General features: G+C 40.6%; 1 protein-coding gene across 3 annotated transcripts in view; it reads right to left on the reverse strand.

Annotated features, from left to right (window-relative positions):
• Positions 1 to 3,320: 3,320 nt before the first annotated feature.
• The window catches only part of CEP250 (centrosomal protein 250), a 48,331-nt gene continuing 28,291 nt past the window's right edge, over positions 3,321 to 23,360 (reverse strand). Inside the window, exons 20-33 of one of the 3 annotated variants that reach the window (XM_089514211.1) lie at positions 22,571 to 22,705; positions 22,238 to 22,381; positions 20,780 to 21,639; positions 19,733 to 19,892; positions 18,632 to 18,989; positions 18,017 to 18,144; positions 17,137 to 17,257; positions 15,396 to 15,550; positions 11,961 to 14,417; positions 10,739 to 10,864; positions 7,356 to 7,508; positions 6,592 to 6,693; positions 5,971 to 6,018; positions 3,321 to 4,282 (exon numbers count right to left, since the gene is read on the reverse strand). In XM_089514211.1, the coding sequence (XP_089370337.1) occupies positions 3,992 to 4,282; positions 5,971 to 6,018; positions 6,592 to 6,693; positions 7,356 to 7,508; positions 10,739 to 10,864; positions 11,961 to 14,417; positions 15,396 to 15,550; positions 17,137 to 17,257; positions 18,017 to 18,144; positions 18,632 to 18,989; positions 19,733 to 19,892; positions 20,780 to 21,639; positions 22,238 to 22,381; positions 22,571 to 22,705 (5,238 nt within the window). In that variant the 3' untranslated portion in view covers positions 3,321 to 3,991. Of the gene's footprint in view, positions 4,283 to 5,970; positions 6,019 to 6,591; positions 6,694 to 7,355; positions 7,509 to 10,738; positions 10,865 to 11,960; positions 14,418 to 15,395; positions 15,551 to 17,136; positions 17,258 to 18,016; positions 18,145 to 18,631; positions 18,990 to 19,732; positions 19,893 to 20,779; positions 21,640 to 22,237; positions 22,382 to 22,570; positions 22,706 to 23,360 lie in introns of those variants that run through there. The other 2 variants (XM_089514212.1, XM_089514213.1) reach the window with 2 other exon arrangements.

Raw genomic sequence — 23,360 nt, forward strand, 5'->3', positions numbered from 1 at the left:
CCCTAGCATGCGTGACGTCAGTAATCCCTAGCGACTCCATGACGGACATGGCCCCGCCCTCCCGGAAGGAAAAAGCCGACGGCTTCCGGTCCCTCGGCCACACCCCCTAGCATGCGTGACGCCATCAGTCAATCATGCTCCTGGGAAAAGAGGCCCAGTTCCCAATCTCTGGTCCTTTTGGACTTCAACTCCCAGAAGCCTCAGCCACGCTGACCAAGTGTTAAGAATTCTGGGAGCTGGAGTCCAAAAGGTCTGGTGATCTATGGGAATCACTGGGTGGTTGGTTGTGTTTTAAGTGAAGGAAGGCCCTTGTGGTGTCCTCCAGTTTGTTGTTATGCGCTTTCAAGTCATTGTATTATTATTATTATTATTATTATTATTATTATTATTATATCCAGCCCTTTCCCCAAAACTGGGACTCAGGGCCCCTTGTAATTTGTTTTACAGCTCACGGTGACCCTCAGGCAGTGACCCTATCAATGGAGTTTTCTTGGCAGCTTTTATTTCTTATTCATTTATTTCGTTTGTGTGCTGCCTGTCTCTCAGAAAAGGAACCAAGGAGGCTCACAAGATTTAAAAAACATTTAAAAAAACCCCTTACAGTAAAATATAAAAACAGTTAAAATCATCTAATTAAAACAATAAAAATATCATTAAAAACATACCAAAAAATTAAACTTTGTTCAAAGGGTTGGGGTTTGTTTTGTTTTTGCATTGCCATCCTCTGAAGCTGAGAGTGTGTGACTCACCCCACTGGGCTTCCATCAGCTGAGCTGGGATTCTAACTCGGGTCTCCAGAGTCGTGGGTCCAAAACACACTGCGGAAATAATCCAGTTTGAGACCGCTTTAACTCCTCTGGCTCAGTGCTAGGGAATCCTGGGAACTGTAGTCTGTCTTGGCACCAGAGCTCTCTTCCAAGAGAAGGCTAATAAATGTCTCACGAAAGTACAGTTCTCAGAGTCCCCTAACACTGAGCCAGGGCAGTTAAAACGGTCTCAAACTGGATTATTTCTGCAGTGTGTTTATGACCTAATTCCTGTAATTGCATAACTGTGACTTCCCTAACAGAGCTCACCCATCAGGCATGCAGCCTTCCCCTCTTTCTATTTCCCTTCACCTTCCCTAGTAGTGAATGGAATAACTGTGATTTACAGATATCAGTGAAAACTGTTACTGTGATTTTAAAATATCTGTGATTCAAAACTGTGATTTTCTGTGATTTCTGTGATTTTCTGTGATTTTCATGATTTCTGTGATTTTCCGTGATTTCTGTGATCTGTACACTAGAGTGATACTGCTGCTACTGATCCAGAATCACAGAATTGTTTGTAGTAGTTACTCTGTCTTGTGACTGGAAGGTGGAAGCACCTTACCTACAAAGGACTGAATCAGTGATTTTCTGTTATTTCAGTGCTTCCTGAGTGATCTGTGAAAAAGTAGCAGCCAGTTCTGTGAAAATCACAGTTTGGAGCTCAGTAACAGAATGAATCACAGTCACAGAAAAAGTAGCAGTTCACAGTTTGGAGGCTCAGTAGCAGAATGAATCACAGTCACAGAAAAGTAGCAGTTCTGTGAAAATCACAGTTTGGAGCTCAGTAACAGAATGAATCACAGTCACAGAAAAAGTAGCAGTTCACAGTTTGGAGGCTCAGTAGCAGAATGAATCACAGTCACAGAAAAAGTAGCAGTTCACAGTTTGGAGGCTCAGTAGCAGAATGAATCACAGTCACAGAAAAAGTAGCAGTTCTGTGAATATCACAGTTTGGAGCTCAGTAACAGAATGAATCACAGTCACTGAAAATCACAGTTTAGTCTTCAAGCCAGTCACAGTTCCAAACTGTGACTAGTGAATATCTGTGAAAAAGTAACAGTTCTGTGATTCTATTCCATTCTCTATTCCCTAGCGTTGTTGTCTGTTCAAGTGAGTCAAACCTTCTCAGGATGTGGCCACAGCCTGAGTGTCATCATCTTGGCTTCCAGGGAGAGCTCTGGTTTGATCTGTTCCAGGCAGCTGTTGCTCCTGTAAATTAATTTGTGTGACGGTCCCTGAAGTGGAGGATGAGTCAGTCCTATCCCCTTCAGAGGAAGCCCCTCTCACCTGTATGCAGAATACAGGCAGCAACAACTAGAAATCGAAAAGGACCCACCTTGGAGGACCATTTAAAAACACCAGTTAAAACATGTGCTAGTCCTGTATATATTAACATTATTTAAATTCCATCCCTGACAATTAAAAGTATATACATGTTTATATATATTTTCAGTGGTCTCTAGAAATCAGATTTGTACAGACAGAAGTCTTGCCTACAGAGCATAAACGGTAAACGCATACACATACGAATATACAAGGCTTGACCACTCCTCCTTTCCATCACCCCATGCTAAAGGCAAGCCAGCTCCAATAGGCCTTGCCTGAAAAGAAGAAGAGCCCTCCTTCTGTCCACCATCTTGAAGGAGAGAAAGGCAAGTCAGATCCAACAGGCCTCTGAGGGAGAGCAGATCTGCTGGACTTTCCCTCTTCCCCTTTTGTGTCTTGTCTTTTTTTTATTGTAAGCCTGAGGGCAGGGAAATGTCTAATTAATAAATTGTAAGCCGCTCTGATAGCCTTGGCTGAAGAGCGGAGTATAAATATTATTATTATTATTATTATTATTATTATTATTATTATTAAATTGCCAGTTCAGAAAAAATAGGAAACATTAGTAAATATGTGTAACTTGTATGCTATTGAACAGCATGTCAAACATTTATTATAAAAAGACTGTCAAGTTACGTTCTTTGATAATCTTTATACTGGGTGATCTTTAAGGTTTGGATAACAATGATAGAGATAGTATCAATAAATGGAGCTTCTATTTAGCTCTTTAGCTAGGAACAGAAGGGGCTCTGCTTATGGGTAGCTAAAGGCTAGCCATCGCCATTGATAGAAGATAGATAATGATAGAGCATCCATTAGGATCTGTGAAAAAATCTGTCACAGAGAAGGAAACACACTTTGGTGTATATGGGTATAATCTTTATTTTTGTGATCAGACCTACTCTTCTACCATGAGTAGGAATCATGCAGTCCTCTAGATGCTACTGGACTGCTCACCTCTGTACCCCTGCCAGTGGCAAGCAATGTTGGGGACTTCAGTCTACAAACATTTGGAAGGTCACATGATTTCCATCCTTGCCTTATATACTGACAGCAGGGTATGACAATTTCCTAGTTAATTCAGATCTGTACAATACAGGAGGTGAAATGCAAATAAGTGTAGATGGGGAGAAGACCAAGAGAAACAGTAGTATGTAATACAAAATAATGTTTAAGCAGGAAAAGATAACATATTTATTAAATATTAAGAAAACTCTTTAGTACAAAAATATTATAAAAATAACATTTTTACATTAAATTGCTGTGCAGTAGATTAGAACAGGTTAAGGCATTAATTCTGAAACTAAAGTCTCATTATGAAAAATTAATTCAACTGAAATTAATACTCTTTGGTTTAGCCTTCCTCCTGTCCACTTCTGTCTTGAAAAATCAAGCTTGAAATATTTTCATTGAGCTCAGTTACTCTAAGTATTCAGTTCTGTAATTAATGTTGGACCATTCCACCAGAAATTCAATAGATATACACAGTTTTCTTTCACTGTCATGTCCCTGCTCAGTATTTCATTCTGCAACAATGTCTTTACATATTATCAGCCAGTGAATATACTGCGTACAAGCCAGTTATTTCATATTCACATGATCTTTCTTCATTCCAGATAGTGTGGAATTAGCATAATCAAGAATAAAAAGATGGTAGGATGGGTCCAAGAAGTTAAAACTCAGCTGAGTGAAGGGAAGGCTCCAGTTAAATTCTCATACCTGTGGTTTAATAGCAATTAAAATTTATGCTAACCAAAGCTTCCAAGATTTGCTTTCAGCTGCAGATTTTGGGACTTAATTAGATTGTGCTGAACTTCTGACTTGTGCCTGCTATGACTTCCTCCACATTACCTTCAGTCCTTCTGCTGTACTCTTTTTGGTGTGGAGCTTATGGGATATTTTCCAGCTAACAGGCCATCCAAGCTCCCTGCTGCTGCCAGTGCCAAACTGTTGTTCACAGATTCATCAAGTTTGCGGGTCTCCAGTTCCAGAACAGTAGCCACAGGTTCCCTAGCCACAGCAGCTAAAGAATCTGAGAGTTCTTGATGCAAGTCTGAAAGTTCCTGATTTGTTCTGGCACAAGAGTTAATATAATCTTGCTTCTGTTTCCTTTCTAGGGACAGCTGCTTTTGTAGAAAAGAAACCTAAAACGGGAGGAAAGTGACCTCATGCTTCTCGGCACAGAATATCTTCAAGCTCATATATCTTTTGGTCTTATAGGTTTATAATTTATTATTTCTAAGATTTGTTAATGTTGAACAATATTTGCATACCTAACAGTAATATTCAGGCACAAAATCAGTGTAACATAACAACAACAACAATAATATAGTTTATTTATACCCGCCTCTCCCATGGATCGAGGCGGGATTACAACCTTAAAAGAGACTTAGTACAATTTACAATCAATACAACAATAAAATACTAACACTGAATTTACCAAGAATTCCTGTTAGTTCTCTAAAAATTACAATTCGTCTATTAGCCAACAATCAGAGTCAAGGAAGAGCAGTTGTCATAACCTTTTTATATGGAATTCAGTGAATAAGCCCGCCAGAAGAGATCCATTTTGAGTGTCTTCTTAAAGGCCTCTAAGGTAGTAATGAGACGGATCTCTTTCGGTAGGTCATTCCATAATTTTGGGGCCGCAGCAGTGAATGCGTTATGTGAAGTTGTCATTAACCTGGTATTATAATATTCTAGTAAGAACTTCCCAGATATTCTAAGAGTGCGGGGCGGATTATGTAGGGAGAAGCGCTCCCGCAAGTAACTCAAGCCCGAGCCATGTAGGGCTTTAAAGGTAATAACCAACACCTTGTATTGCACCCGGAAGCTAATTGGCAGCCAGTGAAGAGACTTCAGTATTGGTGTTATATGGTCAAACCTAGATGTTCCGGTGACCAATCTGGCTGCTGCATTTTGAACCAACTGAATCTTCCGAATTTGGTACAAGGGTAGCCCCAAGTAGAGCGCATTGCAGAAATCTAACCAAGAGATTACCAGTGCAAGTACTACTGCTTCAAGGTTCTTTTGGTCGAGGTAGGGACGCTGTTGGCGTATCGACCAAAGATGATGCCAAGCACTCCTGGCCATCGCATCTATCTGGAATGTCAATTGTAAGGACGGATCCAGGAGTACCCCCAAACTGCGAACCTTGTCCTTTAGGGGAAGTGTGACCCCATCCAGGACTGGGTGACAGAACTCCATCCCTGGACTTGGGGTACCTATCGTGAGTACCTCCGTTTTCTCTGGATTCAGTCTGAGTTTGTTTTCCCTCATCCAGCCCATTACCAATCCAAGACAGGCATCCAGAGGAGAGATGCCATCCCTAGTCACTGCAATAGTCAGGGACAGAGAGAAATAAATTTGGGTGTCATCAGCGTACTGATGACACCGTACCCCATGTCTCCGGATGATCTCTCCCAGAGGCTTCATGTAAATGCTGAAAAGCATGGGGGACAGAATGGCGCCCTGAGGGATGCCAGATGTCAGCTCTCTCTTGGAAGAGCAGCTGCCCCCCAGCATCACCATCTGGAATCTACCCGAGAAGTAGGAATGGAACCACTGGAGCGCAGTGCCCCCAATACCTAACTCCCTCAGGCGTTCCAGAATGATACCATGATCTGGCATTAACAGGGGAGGGGGGAGGAGAAATACCAAGAATCATTCTAAAAGATAAGGAAGCACACAGTCCCCCTTGATCCTGATTGTAAAAGTGCCTCAGTGGCCCTCTGTATGATCTCAAGCAATAGGGAGATACAACGCTTCAGAAGTCAAGAAGGAAGTAGATCATGCTAAGATCTTCACTCTGTTTCAGATGTGAACTACTTACATGTTTCTGTAACTCTTCCAGTTTTTTATGGATAACCTGAGTTTCTTCCTAGAGAGAAGGGGAAAGAACAAGATTCAATCACTACATTATTTTCAAGAAGCACATCAGACAGGAAGAGAGAACCATTTGTACAATTTGAATCCTCTTCTCATTTATCCAAATATAACACAAGTAAACAATCTGTGATCATCAATGAAATGCAATTGAGCAGTATGGTGACCACAGATTAATAACACATTCAGATCACCACTGAAGTACACTTGAGTAGTATCAGTATAGTATAGAGCCAGCATAGTGTAGTGGTCTGAATGTTGGACTAGGACACTGGGAAAGCAGGGTTTGAATCCCTGCTTGACCATGAAAACCCATTTAGAGACCCTGGGCAAGTTACATTTTCACAATCCCAGAAGAAGCCAAGAGAAAAACCCCTCTGAACATTTCTTCCAAGAGAATACTGTGAGAGATTTGCCTTAGGGTTGCCATAGGTCAGAAATGACTTTAAGGGACATAACAGCAACTATCAGAGTATGCTAGTATCTTGAAGAAAAATATATTGAACAAGGAAAATAGATTTGAAGCGGATTTTCCAATTTTGGAACATGCAGATGTTTAAACATTTACAAAGGATGGAATCTTTGACGGGCCAGCATTAATCTGGGAGAGTCCAAAGCTCAGAGACAAGTCTCCACGGCTTCTTTTGAGTCTCCTCCGTTCACATTCTACCTGCAGTCAAAAGAAGAGGGGAGAGAGAATAACAACAGGTCAGATAGCAAATGATTCAAGACAAAAATAGTTAGATAAAATTCTGCCAGGTGTGAAAATGGACTGTTCAACTACTGAAGCTGAGCAGACAAGATTGTATAGGGCACTAGTATTTCAAAATGTACTCTCTGAAAACATGGAGTGTGTGAGAGAAGCAAGAAAGGATAAGCCCACGAAATCAGTAAGGCAAGAAAAGTGTGTACAGCTGGCCCTTCACATTTGCAGACTTGGGATTTATGAATGTGTTTATTCGCTATCTGAGCGTAAGCTCAGCCCACCTCCTCCTCCCATGCCTAAGACAGCTGGCTAGAGTTGTCCCAGGCACAGGAGGAACTGGCCAAGGCTTGTGCATGGGCTCCTCTGGCCCCTTCTCCCATGCCTGGGAAAGCTTGCTATGTGTTATTTGTGAATTTCCCACATTCACAAAGGTCTTGTTCCCCTAACCCCCACGAATGTGGAGGGCTGACTGTACTGGTAGAATGAGGGAACAGACACTGTTACTCTGTCTATAAGGAAGTGCAACAATTGATAACAAGTATGACTACATAACATGAAGGATTGGTGGAAGATGCACAAAAAAATACATGCTGTATTTATTTTCTTTCCCTTATAGGGCAACTCACCTGTTCTAGTGCCTCTCTAAGCTGGGTATTGTGCTGCTCTAGAGCATGATTATCATTCTCCAACCTAGCAACAGCTTGCTGCAGAAGTTGTAGACGCCTGCACAGGAGTCTCCTTTCAACCACCCATGACACTATTCCTCCTTTACTCATAGCCTGCATAACAGAGAAAACATTGTAAAACAGGAAGGTATCATAAAGGTTAGGAAACAAAAAGTATAACCACCCCAAATACAATGGTGGCTTTGAACCACAGTTTGTTTGGTTTTTTTAAATCCCTGTATTTTTATCAAACATGTATACAAGATTCATGTTACAGTTGGAAGATACAATTGATTTAACAAAGTAAAATGAGAAAAAACATTTTTAAAACCCCAATAACAAAGAACAATGGATCTAGAAGTATGGTGAGCTCAGTAGAGAAGGGAGCTTGGTTTATTTTGTTGTTGACTGTAGTGTGTTGGTCTGACAGTAACCTGATTGCTTTCTTTTTGCAGGTTAAATAGATAGTCCTAGTTAAAGCAGTACATCTGTATGTCACCGATAATGGTCTTGGTGCCTTAGAATGGGTTTAGGTGGTTAGCCTAGTTCTGACCAAAATAATTAGTTTTCCACAGGTGGGCCTCTGTCAGGCACCTTGGCCTTTGTGTAGTCCAAGAAAATAATCATTTTTATCTAGTCCATATGTCAGTCTTAGATTGCACGAGAGTCTTTCATATAAAGCATTGCTCTAGATGCAATTAAATCAAACTATAATATTGAGATTTGTTAGTTTCTTCCAGCATTTGACCATTTCAAGCCTGGCTACCATTAATAATATACAAATTAGGTTTTTGTGCTTCACTGGCTTGTTTTTATCTAAGAATAGAGAAAGAATCAGCAAAGGACCACTATTTTCAACCTGCTGGTTGGTAATGCTTTCTCTTACTTCTGCCCAGAAAGAAGCTATTTTTGGACAATCCAGAGATGTAATAGAGAGCTGTGAACCTCCACAGCTTCTTCAACAAGTAGAAAAGGTATTAAGATGCATTTTTGTGAAGTTTTAAATGTGACTAGTCCTACAGTATCTATGATTAATTTTGATGGCTGTTTCCTGAATTTGGTCTGAGATTGATTTGAAAGGAATCTGGACCATACAGCCAATGTCTTTCTCTTTGTATCAGAAACTGAGAGCATAGTTTCTCAAAGGATGGGTAGCTTTGGTGGGCCTTCAATATGCAGCACACATTTGGTAAAAAATAGAATTTGTAATTTCTGGAGCCAGGATTGTCATTAGAGAAAATGCTAGACAAGCATTCAGGCGTTATGGGGTTCCACCCTTGATGGAACAAATCCTGCATATGGTAGAGGCCTAGATTTTCCAGTGTCTGTAGCTATTACAGGTTGAATCTCCCTTACCTGAAATGTTTGGAACCAGAAGTGTTTTGGATTTTGGATTTCTTGGGGGGGGGGGGTTCAGAATACCTGTATTTGCATATATGCACAGAATAAGATATATTGGAGATGAGACCCAAGTCTAAACACAACATTAATTTATGTTTCATGTATACTTTATACACATAGCTTGAAAGTAATTTTATACAATAGTTTTAATAATTTTCTACGTGAAGGAAAATTTGTGTATATTTAACTACCAGAAAGCAAAGGTTTCACTACCTCAGTCAGCCATGAATAAAGCTTTGGTTTTTGGAATATTTAGAATTTTGGAATGCAGGATAAGGGAGATTCAACCTGTACTAGCTTCTTGCATAAAGAAGAGTGTATGGTAAGTGACAAAGGGTGGAGGGTGAGGGAAGTAATATTTCATTTCAACAGTTTCAAATCTGATAGGTTGCTTTTAGTATGGTATTGTAGATTTTATGGGCGTTCATCCTTTTGAGGGGAAGGCGTAATGAGCTTAATGAATAGGTTGATATATTGCCTCTTTCCATATTGATCCACACTAAAAAATCAACATCACATATGATATGGGCTATTAGATATGAAAGGCCTGATAACAGAGAAGTAAATTGTTTTCTATGGCCAAAAATACAGTGTTCTAATGGCTTTGAAATGTAAGTAATGAATAGTTCTTTCTTTCTCAAAAGAAGCCTTCCTGGATTTAGAATAAGGCAGTTTGCTCCTTAAGATACAGTTGGCCCTCGATATCCGCAGTGGGTTCCAGATCCCCCAGCAGGTAAGTAATAGTGCCATTCTATCCTGCTCTGGTCAGGCCCCATCTAGAATATTGTGTCCAGTTCTGGGCACCACAATTCAAAAAGGACATTGAAAAACTGGAACGTGTCCAAAGGATGACAACGAAAATGGTGAAGGGTCTGGAAACCATGTCCTATGAGGAACAACTTAGGGAGCCAGGGATGTTTAGCCTGGAGAAGAGAAGGTTAAGAAGTGATATGACAGCCCTGTGTAAATACTTGAAGGGATGTCATATTGAGGAGGGAGCTAGCTTGTTTTCTGCTGCTCCAGACAGTAGGACCCGGAGCAATGGATGCAAGCTCCAGGAAAAGAGATTCCACTTCAACATTAGGAGGAACTTCCTGACAGTAAGGGCTGTTCGACAGTGGAGCAAACTCCCTCGGAGTGTAGTGGAGTCTCCTTCCTTAGAGGTCTTTAAACAGAGGCTGGATGGCCATCTGTTGGGGATGCTTTGATTTAGATTTCCTGCATGGCAGGGGGTTGGACTGGATGGCCCTTGTGGTCTCTTCCAACTCTATGATTCTATGATCCACAGATACTTAAGTCTGTTGTCCCCGATGGCAATGTGTGGATGAGGCTGCACCACCATTCAGGGCAAAGGGATGGGTGGGTGGGCTGTGATGGGGTGTCAATGCAGGACTCCCACCAGGCTGACAGGAGGGCAGTGGCGGGCATGGGAAGGGGGAGCCTCAACCTCTCTTCTCCCCTCTGGACGACAGTGCACTCTGGAAGCCACTTGCTTGCTCCTCCTTGCTCTCTGGCGGTGGCAGCAGTGACCTTTTGGGTCCCCCTCTCAGCAGAGGGCTCCTTGGAAGGGAGGTAGGCAGAAGGATAGCAGCCCTGCCCACCACCTTCGCCACTGCCACCTCCCTTGGTGACCCCCTCCTGCTCGTGTCTTCCACTGAGGCTGGCCTCCTTGCTTTCTGGCAAGAGGCAGTTGCCAAGGGAGGTGGCAGCAAGGGCGTTGGGCAGGGCTGCCATCATTCTTTCTCCCTTTTTCCCTTCCAAGGAGCCCTCTGCCAGGAGGGGGGTCCAAGAGGTCACCGCTGCCATTGGTGCCGGAGAGTGAGGAGGAGCAGGCAAGTGGCTTTCAGGGCGTGGATGGCAAGTCAACGGATACCAAGGGTGGACTGTAGACTAGTAATGTAGAAGTAGAAGTATTTTCTATTCTAATATCCTACTCATCTTACCTCTCCTACTTCTTTGTGCAATATTTCTGGCATGTGCTTTTCATTACTTAACTGATTCACATCTACTAGAGCTTTTGTAGTAATTCTTTCTTCTTCCAGAGTTCTGAAAGCTGTATCCAACTGCTCCTGTGGAACAACCAGCAGTATTATGCATTCACTTAAGTACTTATTTTTTTTTTTTTATATTACATACTGCTTTTCCGCCTAAGGGAGCCCTAAGCAATACACAATGTAGTAAAAAAGACATAATGTAGACATAATTAAATATTGACTATAAACCAGAACTAACAACATATGCAAAACCTGCAATAAGAAAATAAGAGACCATGGTTTGGATGAACTGCTTCCCCAGGGAGGGAGTTCCATAAACAGTGTAATGCCACTCAAAATACCTCAGATAGAGGGATTATTATTGGGCCCCAGAGAGCTTTATGCACACATAAAATGCATGTAAATGAGGATGTGCCTCTGATCATAGTAAATTAACAGCCTCTTAAGAGTGCTTTTTTTAAACTCTCATGCTCCATTTTATCATTCAGATCCCAGAAGCCAATTACATTCCATATTAAACCAGTCTACAACAGAAAATGGGTATTTCTGAAGTGAACAGCCAAACAAGAAAATAGATATTTCTGAAGTGAACAGCCAAACAAATATATGTACAATCCCAAATCTTGTCAAGGCACTACATTAATGAAAGAATTGCTCTGCAAGCCTCAAAGAGAATATGTATGAATGGTCTGTAGTACAGCTAATCATTTTGCAAACAGACGTATAGCCCTCTCTGTAACTTTTTACTTGGCTGCTAAGGCGCTAACCCACTGTAGCATGATGGATAAGCTCAAGGTCATGGTGCCAGCTACACAACTGAGGGATCCAGTGTAACGTGTTGGTATATATTTACACTATGGGTGCCTATATATGTGTATAGCATCCTGAGATATACAGTAGCCCCTCCCAATTTGCGGGGGATCCATTCTGGACCACCACTCCAAAATGGCAACTTGCATATTTTTGAATCCCATTGAAAATAATGGTGTGTGCGCCTGAGGCGTGCATGCCGCCATTTTGTTCCTCCCCGCTTGTCCCTCCTGCGAAGAGCAAGACCGAAGACTCCCAAGTCCGCAAAAAGGGAGGGACAACTGTATTCTCACTTCGCAACTGTTTTCCCCTATCACAACAACTTAAAGCTTTATAAAAGAAGAGGCACCAAAGTGCTTACCTGTAGATTATGCCTGTCCCTGTCCCTTTCTGAAACCATGTTCTGTATGATAGTCATTTCCTCCCTCAGGACTCTAAGGGCTTCTTCACTTTGTGCAAGGGACAGACCCAACTTCTGTGCTTTCTCTCTCCATTCTATCTCTCCACTCTCTGTCTTTTTCAAGATAGCTATCACACGATCCAATTCCTGTTTCTTTACTTTTTTTTCTTCTTCCAGTTGTTGAATTCTCTTCTTTTGCCACTCCAACCACTGGTCTTTCTCCTGAAGAGCCTTGCTCCTGGCTGTCTCCATCTCTTTCCACCTACAAAGTTTTTGGATATGACTCTGTAAGTTGTCCTCTTCACTATCTTGCAAAGTCAGAGCAGAACTGATTTCCTTAAGTTGCTCACAACAGATTAGCAATTCCTTCTCTTTACTTTTGACTCTCTCTGTCAGCTTCTCAACTTCCACTCTCTCCCGTGTATCCTCTTCTTCTTTTTTCTTCAACTGATGTTCAAGTTGCTGTATGTGCTCATGAAGCTTCTTAATTTCATCTTGTATTTGCTCTTGTTCATTTTGTGCTTTCATCTCTTCCTCCTTTTCCTTCTGTTTTTCCTCTAGATATTCCTTCTTTTCCCTGGAATACTCCTCTTTTTCTTTCACCTGCTCATGTTTCTGTTGGAACATTTGGAAGTCTCCTTCATTCACTTGTTCTTTTTGCTTAATTCCTGACTCTTCACTTGCTTGAGTTTGGCATGCCTGCAATTCTGCTTGTTTGCCTACCAGTTTAAATTGGTATGTGCTAATTTGTTCTGCCTGTCTGAGTAACACATTTTCCTTCTCTGTCATTAGTTCCTTAATCCTGTCCAGATCCAGCTGTAGGCTTGCAGACCTATTCTGTTCTATTTCTTTCTGTCTTGAGAGTTCCTCAATATGTGCTTGTAAGGACTGTATCTCTTTTTCTCTGTCATGAAGTGAAATTTTGGTGATTTCCAGACTTCCCATGGTATATTTTGTCTGTGCTACTACTTTTTCCTCTTGTTGTTGAAGTTGCCAGTTTTCCTCTTTTAAGGACTGTAGCTGTTCTTCTTTACTTTTCAAAGCTTGTTGAAGATTTGTCTGCATTTCCCTGATTATAAACTCTTTTTCTTCCTTGTATTCTTCTTGTTGCTCTTTCAGAGACATAATTTCTTGCTCTTTCCCCACTAACACTACTCTGAGTTGTTCCAGCATATCAAGTGCTGTTTCCTTTTGTTTCTTCAGCTGCTCTGTCTGATCCTTTTGAAATTCTGCACTGCTGTCTCTCTCTCTTAGGATTGCTGTGCTGATTTGTGCACCTCCAACTAGAATTCTTAGCTGCCTTTCCACTTCTTCTTCATGTTTCCTTTGAAACTCCATCTCTTTATTTTTTTCCTTCAGGGATAACTCTGTTTTTGCTGTAAGTTCACGAAGAGCTTTTAGTTCTGTTTCCATTTCTCTTTCCATTTCTTTTATTTGCTGCTTTTGTAACTCAAGTTCTTCATCTCTCTGGGCCACAGTGAATGACAACTGTTTCACTTTCTCATAAAGTTCGCAGAGATGCTTGTCCCTCTGAGCTTCACGTTGCTGGAAGCTTGCTATCTGTTCCCCCTGGAATGCTACCTCCCTTTCTTTATCCCTCAGAATGGCCTTCATGTGCTCTAAGCTCGTTTGAAGACTCTTTTCATGTTTTTCCCCTTGTTCTTTCTGTTCTTGAACTAGCTGCTTTTGAGAAGCAAGTTCCCAGTCTTTTTCAGTCAATTGCATTTTCAAGTCACCAAGTTCTTTCAGCAAGCTTCCAATCTGAGAAGATTCATTCTCTTCCAGAATTTGGATCTTTTCCTCCTTGATTTTAGTTTCCTTTGCTTTTGCTTCTAGATTAAGAGTTAGGCTGTCCAGCAGAGTTCTTTGAGTCTGTGTCAGCTCTTCCAATTTTTGAATCTTTTCTTGTTGGGATTTCAAAGTTTGGAGCGTCTCTTCCAGTTCTAGATTCAGTTTCTCTAGGTCAGCCTTCTGCATTTTATTCTGCTTTCCCAGCTCTTCAATCTGGTTTTTTTGACATCTCATTTCATGAGTTTTCTTTTCTAGATCTTCAGTGAGATGTTCTATAGCAGCTTTTTGCACTTCTCTGTGCCGCTCCAAATCTCTAATCTGCTGTAGCTGGGATTTTATTTCATCATCTTTCTTTTCTAGAGTAACAGTGAGGTGATCTAAATCTTTTTGCAAAACTCTTCCCACTCCTGCTTCTTGTTGCATGGTTGTAAGTTTCTTCTGCTGAGTTTCTAATTCTTCATGTTTAATTTTGAGAGTTGCAAGAGTTGTCTGAAGCTCTTGTTCCAGAGACTGGTTCAACTTTTCCATGGTATTTGCTCGAATCTCAAAAGCTCCATTAGATTCCCGAAGAAGGTCCAGCTCCCATGCCAGTTTATCCTTAGCTGTTTGTAAGGAGTCTCGTTCAATCTGAAACATAAAAATAATTATGCAAAAATATAGACCCGGTAGTTGGCCCAGCCAGAACTCTTTGTTCTTTTCAGGCATACTCCCTAAGCAGCTCCTCATATTCACTGAATCAACTTAACTTTTTCCTTGTTGCTTATGATAGCTATAGATGAAAAGGAAAAATTATTTTAAATATAAACTTTGCATAAAAACAAACTGCTCGCACTCTTACTGTAACTAAGATTTCTGAAATAGTATCACTTCTAAGCACAGATAATATGCTGTGGTCAAAACTACTGAGATCCACATTAGAGGGCAGCCATCATTACTTCTTGGTGAAGAGACTCTTTAACTCTGAACATATAAATAAATGGAGCAAGCAGTTTTGTTTGATTAGATGCAAGATCTACAAAGAGCTGTTGAAACCAGGTACATTAAGCATAGGTAAAAGATATTGTGGCAAGAAAGAGCATAGTTCTACAAGAAGCTCTGAGGGGGGAAAATGTAACAGCTAACAACAGAGGTTAGGCTGACCTCCTCCCTGTTCTCCTTCTTCCGGAAGACAAGGACTGTTTTCTTCAGGCAGACATTTTGGGAACTGACTGGTTTCTGACAATGAGTTGGTTTTTTTAATGAGTGGGTGATATTTTCTTTACTTACAAGTTTTTAAATTTTTAAGTTAATTGTGGTATTATTATAACCTATTTTATTGTGTCGCAATATTACAACTTTGTATTTTATCTGGACTTTTGAAGTTAAATGTATTGCAAGCCACCTTGAATCTCAGTTTCAAGACAAAGGCAGATTATACATTAAATAAATAATAACATGCAAGCTGTATTTGAACACTCTGTACTTTATTGTAGAAAGCACTAATTCCCAATTTCTAATTAGATATCCAAGATACTAAGTAGGATAGCAATGTTTCCCCTCAGGCAGTGTCATGGAGCTATCCAAATTCATGTTAGTAAACCTCTGTAAATGATCCGCAAGTCTCACCTGTACATCCTTTCTTTGCTTCTCTGTACTCTCAAGTGTTTTCTCCAAAATGATCACCTTCCCACGCAAAGCCACATTCTCTTCTTTGAAGGCAATGATTTCTGCCTTCAAAGCAGACTCTAAGGAGCCTCGTTTGCCTTCTGCTATATTTTTTTCTGAAATGGAGTAGGTAAGAAGGGTCCGGGGGGGAGGGGGAGGAATCAGGAACGACTTTATTTCTTATAATGAAAAGGTAACATGGATGATTTTCATAACTGTTACAGAAAATTCAAAGTTTAGAAGAAAGCAAAAATCAAGCTGACTCTAAAAGGAGCCTAGATAAAGTAGAAGATTTTAGAGAAATAACAGATGACTCATGAATAATTTGCCTGCTATCTTAAGGAATAAAAAACACAGTAGTAATTAAACCAGTGCAAAGAACTGTTTTACTGAAAAGACTGAATCAGAATCTGTTTTTCAGTTATCAGATATTATTGAAAGTTGCATGCTTCTGCTATACAGTCAGCCCTCCATATTCACCGGGCTTAGGGGATCAAGACCACTGCCCTAGTGGCGCAGTGGTTAAATGCCTGTACTGCAGCCATTCACTCAAAACCACAAGGTTGCGAGTTCAAGACCAGCAAAAGGGCCCAAGCTCAACTCAGGCTTGCATCCTTCCGAGGTCGCTAAAATGACTACCCAGACTGTTGGGGGCAAATTAGCTTACTTGCTAATTAGCTTACTTGCTGTTCACCGCTATGATCGTTGGAATAGCAGTATATAAATAAAACAAATTATTACATTAAATTAACTGCGAATAACTCCCCTCCCCATGCAGAAGCCAGTTAAAGGGAGGGCTGGACAGGAGAAGAGGAGCAGGAGCTCCTGCTCCTTTTTGTCCCCACCCTCCCGTCCCTTTAACTGGCTCCTGCCCCTTTCTCATCCAGATCCCTGCCTTCCCCAGGCTACAATCCAGCTGGGAAAGGGAAAAGGAGCCTCCACACATGCTCTTCCTGGCTGGATTGCTGCCTGGTCATGGGAGGGGAGTGGGTGGAAGCTTCTCCTCTCTTTCATCTCTGGATTGCTGCCTGGGCTGTCCAGGTAGCAATCTAACCAGGAAAAGGTTGTTGGGGGTTGGAGGCTCCTACCCCCTTTCATCTGGATAACTGCTTGGCCAGCCAGGAAAGGTGCAGAGTTGATGCACACCTTCCTGGCTACTCCCTCCTGAGCTTTTTTCCAAGGGGAAGTGTCCAGGAGGGAGGAGGAAGAGGAGGAGGAGTGTGTGCGCTTGTAGCCTTGAACTTGTGAATAATCAATACCGTGAGTGTCAGAGCCACCAGTGTGGAGGGCCGACTGTATTTAAGTTCAAACCTCACACTAAACCAAGGTCAGAACTAACTATAGTTTAAAATTCAAACCATATTTTCAGCTTCCATACAAAAATGAGAAAGAAAATTACTTGATGTTTTTGTTTTGCACTACCAAAACATTCCTATCTCTATGTACTGGGGCTTATTAGGAGACAGTGATGGCAATAAATGCTGTCTATTGTCAGAGATCACACCAAACAATAGTTTGTGAACCTGCTTCAAATTGTAATTTCTGATTTTGTCTAGCAACTAATTTTAAACTATATTTTTAAAATTCAGATATCACATCAGACCATAGACTTCAACTATGAATTAACATGGTGCCTGAATTATTTCATTCTATAGGGACGCAGTGGCTCTGCTATTAAGAAAAAAAAGAAGCAAATCTGTACCTTCCTGGCTTTGGTTCAACCATTTCTGAAGCTCTTCAGCTTTGGCGCTGATGCGGTCTCTTTCTGCTTCCTTTTCAATGAGCTGTTGCTTCAGTTTCTCCATATTCTTCCTCACCTCATCCTTGAAGAGAACCAAGAGTCACTATATTTGCTTTACATGCCCAACTGGGAGCACTCTAAAAATGGATAAAGTAATAGTGTCCCTTTAGAAAATGGAGCACATCAATTCCCTCAAAGCCTTTCCCCCCCAAGGGTTGTTAAATTAGAAAAAATAAAGCTGCTAGAGCATACAACCCTCCAAAGTTTGGTAGATTACAAGTTCTAGCACCCCTAGCCTGCAAAATCAATAATGAGAAAGGCTGGATGTGGTAGTCTAACTTCATCTGGAAGGTCACATGATTCCTATCTCTGTGCAAGAGGCAGTAATGATAACTGGGTGTACTGTGGGTCCTTTCTTTGCCAATTGTATGTCAAAAATGCTCCCTTCAAGATCCTTTTTTTCTCCTACAGGGAAAAGGGTACAAAATCCTCAGAGGTTCTTATCATTTTTGTTCCCTAGAAGCATTAGTATGACTGAGAACAAGAAAAGCATTTGTCATTTTATTGCATAAGCTGGATATTTGTTTGCTCAACACACCAGTAAGAGTGTAAATTGAATGCTATGGCATCTCCTGGTATTTGTGAGCATAGTATTAAACATGCAGGGTTGTAGTGTGGTTGGACTTTCTCTGCTACTTTCCATTTTGGTTTGGACAACTGCTGCTCAATGAGAGACATCCTGTGTGCTTGAAAACCTTAATGACATAACACTTTTAAACTATCTAAACTTGGAAGCAACTAAGATGCCAGGATAGGAAAGTTACATGTTTATAAAAATTACCCGTTCTAGGCGAGTTTGCCATAGATCTTTCCGCAGGTTCTGAATAGCTTCTGCTACTCTCTCCACAGTCAGCTCTGTGGAAAAGTCTTTAGACTGAGACAAAGCCGGTCCTATCAGTTTATCCTGTTCTGGAGAAATAAAGCTCTTCTGTAACAGCATCTAGCTGAAAATTCACTGATTGGAAAGAAACAACAAAAATCTAGAGGCCAAACATTCAGTTCATGGGGTGTATGGAGATGAAGAGAAAAGAAGATCAGAGAAAGAGAGTTTTGCAGAGGGCAGAAATGGAGGGGAAAAACATGCATTGACCTGTACGCACAAAGAAGAAAGTGTGTTCCTAACATTTTTGGGATTGGATACCTGTCATAGCAGCCAGTTTTAGCTTTCTAAATTCTAGATGTGCCCCAAGGCCTGTGAGCATTGAGGCCCCCATATTAGTTGGTCCAAGATATTTTTTAAAAAGTAAAGAAATAAAAAGGACCAAAAGTTCCCCATCTTTTGAAACAACTACTTTGGCACTGAACTGCTTGCAAAGTAATCATCTTACTTATGGCATCCATAAGAGGTCAGTGTGATTCTAAACAGACAACAACCACTCTTCTTGATTTAACTCACCTGTATGGAGGGACAATGAGTTCCAAATTGTGTTGTCTCCCTGCCCTCCATGTTCCAGCTTTGCTTCAGGGCCATTACACAGCATGTACTGTAGAACTGAGTATAGCTTGGTTAGCTGGGATTGTGCCTCCCAGCGGGCTGAGCAAGCACGCTGACATTCTGATGCCAGTGCCTCAGCCTTACTCTCTGTGCTACAAAGGTTTAGGCGTAACGTTGATACTTCAGCCTCCAGCACTTCCACAGAGTCCTTCACACGTTGCTCATTAACACGGGATTTTTCCACATCTTGGATAAGCTGTCCCTGGTGAGCTACCATGGCTGCCTCCTTCTCTGTCATCATCTGTCTGAATGACTGTATCTGTGGCAAAACATAGTTTTTGCAGGGACACAGGAACAGGAGGGAAACAAAGACCGAGCAACACAGAATAAGTAAGCATCCAGCAAGACAAAGAAGAGAAAGTAGATATAACTCAATGGGAAAAACATGTTTAAATGTGTTCATTATAAAGAGTTAAAGTACATCATCTTCTAGTACTACAGATATAAAGGATCCATTATTACATGGCACTGTGTTGTAAACGTTTTTGTATGTTCATAAGTAAAAGAAGAGCAGATGGAGCTTGTAGAGAATAACAAGCAGTGACATGACACTTTTGACAATACTGCACAACACTGTTACAGCACTAGTATCCCACTTCTACTGATATGGCTGTTTCCTATGGCATTCTGGACTTTGTAGTTTTGTGAGGCCTAAATGCCCTTCCCTAAACTTCAAATTCCAGGATTTCATAGAAGACAATCATAGCAATAAAAGTGGAATAACAGTGCTATAACAGCGTAGTGCAGAATTATTCTTAAGCAATGAAAGGATAGCAATAAAATCTATAATGTAGCTTGCATGTTCCTTTAATAGAACTCAGGAATCACAAAAAAGAGGGAGAGGCTAGTTGTGTTAATATAATGTACAGGAAGATGAAAAGTATTATGGAGAAGAAGACATATTTATGAAGAGGTGTTTCATGACAGCAATGCCATATGAGGCCAGCAGCAGGGTGGAGACACAACCAGGTGTTTCAAATTGTGTTTATTTGTGGACAATACCTGGCTGTTAAGTTCCTGTATCTCTTTTCTGTACTCAGCACGCAGCTGTTCTGTTTGTTGCAAGGCAGTATTCAGTTTAGCAATTTCATCCTTATGAGCATCATCACTGTTTTGAAGTTTTTTGAGCCTGACATCCTTCTCCTTCAGTGACAGAGCCAGGCTGAAAGAGAGTAAAGCAGGATTCCTAATAGAACCTGGCAGCTTTAGTAATCAAAGATAAGAAAAGAGTACATCACAATTTTAAAAGCTTGTTGTGAACAAAGGAATTCTTTTAAAAGGTACCTAGGAAAAGCATAACCATTGTATGGCAATTGCACCCTTATTTCTAGCATTTGTTGTCAGGTTTTCATTACAAAAATAATCCTGACATGAGGTACAATACCAACACCACAAAATAAAGTTAATACAATGAATCTAGAGTAAACAAGACAACAGTAAAATGGGGAAAACATGCATACAGTTAAAATGTAATTTATAAAACCTTGCCTTGCAAGCACCACAGAATCAACCCAAAGCCTGGGTATATATGTAGGTTTTTAGTTGATGTAGAATGTTTGTAAGATTTAGTCCCAACCATACTAGAGATTTTTTGGGGGGTGGGGGAGGGACTCCACCATCAGGGATTCTTTGATGAAAACACCCTCTCTTGGATTGCCAAATATTAAATTCCTGGCATGTGTGGTATTGTCAGTATCTGAGTAGGTACATACAAGAATAAGCATTCCTTCAATTTCTCTTGCAGATCAATTGGAAGAGAAAGAGAATACAGACTATGCACCATCTTAGAAGTCCTGCAGGAACCCCTATCTCCTACAGATTTATAATTGAGTGCACTGTTCAGCTATGGAATTTGTTACAAAAAATTACTGATTGCCACCCTCTTGGACAAGCTTTATAAAGAAATCAGATAAAGCTATTGATGGCTACTAGTCACAGTGGCTACATTTTTCATTAAGTATGTATTCTGGTACAATTATCCAGAGATCTGAGGAGAAAAAATGTGCGATGATTGTATTTGAGGCAACCTCACTCATAGGCTGTGCTCACCTGGCTTGCTCCTGCTCCAGAGTCTGCAACGCTGCTTTAAGTTCTGAATTCTGATATTCCACTTTCTCCCACTGACTCCTCTCTTTCTTCATCTTCTGTAGTACAGTGTTCTGGTGTTCCATCTCTTTCTCCTTGTTCTGCAGCTCCATGTTTTGACATTCCAATTTCTCTCGTTGGCTAGAAAGCAGGGCCTGCAATTCTGCATTCTTGTCTTCAATTTTCTCCTTCCAACTCTGCAAGTCTGAATATCGTTGTTGTGCCTCTTCCCAATGGCTCTGGAGTACTGCACTCTCACGTTCTGCATCTTCTTGCTGCCTCTGGAGTGCAACTTTCAGTTGTGCATTCTGACATTCCATCTCTTCTTTCTGTTGGTGCAACTCTGCATTCTGAAGCTCTGCTTCTGTTTTCTGTGCTTGCAGCTGCTTATTTTGACATTTTGTTTCTTCCAACTGTCTCTGAAGTGCATTATGTTGCTCAGAATTCTGACGTTCTGCTTCTTCCCACCGGCTTTGCTCCCTTTCCAGGGCCTGAAATGTGGCACACAGGTGCTCCACCTCCTCCTGCTTTCTCTGAAGCTCTCTGTTCAGATGTTTTTCCGTCTCCCACTGATTCTGCAGCATAGCTCGCAGTTCTGTGTTCCTGTGCTCCAGCTCTTCCTTCTGGCTGTGCAATTCAATGGTTTGATGTACTATCTCCTCACTCTGTTTTTTCTCTGCTTCCAGCATTTTTTGGAGGTGTGCAATTTCCCGTGCCCTCTGTTTAGACAGTTCTTGCACCTCTGTTAAATGTTGCTGAGCCTCCTGTGTAATCTGCTGACAAGAATCTTTTGCTGTCAGTAGCTGGGACTCCAATTCTTGTACCTAGAATGTGCACAAGAGAGTAGTGAAGAGACAGAAAACTCACAAATATACACCTAGAGATGATTGCATCTCCCCAAATATCTTGTTCAAGACACACAGACAGTTCTGCTTTAATTCTACTTTTACAAAGTGTTTAATGTTTGGCTTTTTATTGTTGCTTTGCCTGATTATGCAATCAAGGGTATCAGCATGATATTCAGGATGGGGGAAAAGCAGGATATAAACAGTAATAATAATACCACCTCCAGTCCATTTGAATACAATGGAAGAAGCTTGTTGAAATGGAAAACATCCTCAGTGCAGTGTTATAATGCCAACTATGTAGTTTTCCTTAAAATATTACTTAATTTTAGTTCTAGAAATGTTTCATATAATGTTTTGTTCGCTTGTTTTTTAGATCCTTGGTACTAAGATCAGTTTTCCATAATGATTTGGGAAGAGTTCCCTCAGCACAGTTTTAGCTCACAAAAAGACTCCCATTATTGCTTTGATTAGGCAGTTTGAGAAAAGCTGGGTTTGGTACTGGAAAAAGGCAGTTTCTAGTAAAATCACCTGACTATTTCATTGGTGGTGCTACAATGGTTTCTAGTAAAATCACCTGACTTTGTAAAGCATCTCGTTGTTGAAGAAGGATGTTGATTTCTTCTTTGAGAGATTTTGTTTCCTCCTCGTGTTTCTTTTCTAGTGTTTTCATTCTACCCTGGGCATCCTTCAAGTCAGCTTCCAGGCCCTGCACAGTATCCTGTCTCCCCCAGAAAAGGAAACAGGTATGTAACTTTTCTAGTTTGTTCAAGTAAAAATAAAAGGCTTAAATGTTTACAGTACACCAGTTGTGCAATTGAGATCATAAACAGTTGAAATAATTACTATTTGAGAAAATATGTAGTAACCTTCAAAACACTGTCAAGGCTTATCTGCGCCTTAGTCCTACCTGTGCCTTCTCTTGGTGCTTCTTCACTTCCTGGCGAAGATATTCCAGCTTCTGACAAGTACTAGTGAGTTCTTCCTTTGTTTGAAGAAGTTCCTCTAGTAAAGATTTCCTTTCATTCTCTTTTTCAAAAAACATCTGTATACATAAAGATTAGGAATTAGATAATGTAAGTCTGTACATCCAGAAATAAACTGCATAAAGTACAACTGAAATAAACCTGGAGTTCATCAAACACATGTGAAAGAGAGATTGGCTAAAACATCCAACTTATTGAAAGCCATCAATGGAATCTATTAGTATTTCAGAGAACCTCAGACTGGATTCCATAAGCTTAGACAGACAAGATCTATTCATAAGAAAACACTGCTGCTTGCAAAGTATCACAACTCTCTTTTGATCCCAGTGAAGATGTGTATGCACCTAATCTAGGACACTTTCTTTCCTCTAAAAATAGAAATACAGAGCAAAAGAGTATTCTGTGTGCAGTAGAAAGTTTTGTGTTTCTTTCAGACAAGACCGTAACATTACACAGATAATAGTGTATTAAATGTTTTTATTCAGGCAAACCCCTTTGAATTTTAATTATGGATCAGTACTCTCTTGGTGTGTGAGGTGGTATACAGTATTATAATCTTTTAATGTAAATTAAAGTTTTAAATGTTTTTATATTTTTAACCATGTTTCTAAAAATAATATTCTTTTTTAACTTTTGTAAACAACTTTTTTGTTTAATCTTTTAAAAAGAAAACTATTTTAAACTGCCTTGAATCCTATCTTGGGAGAAAGTTGG

This window comes from Sceloporus occidentalis, unplaced genomic scaffold (genome assembly GCF_023333645.1).
Source record: "Sceloporus occidentalis isolate IW3139 unplaced genomic scaffold, rSceOcc1.0.p SCAF_3, whole genome shotgun sequence".
NCBI lineage: Eukaryota > Metazoa > Chordata > Lepidosauria > Squamata > Phrynosomatidae > Sceloporus > Sceloporus occidentalis.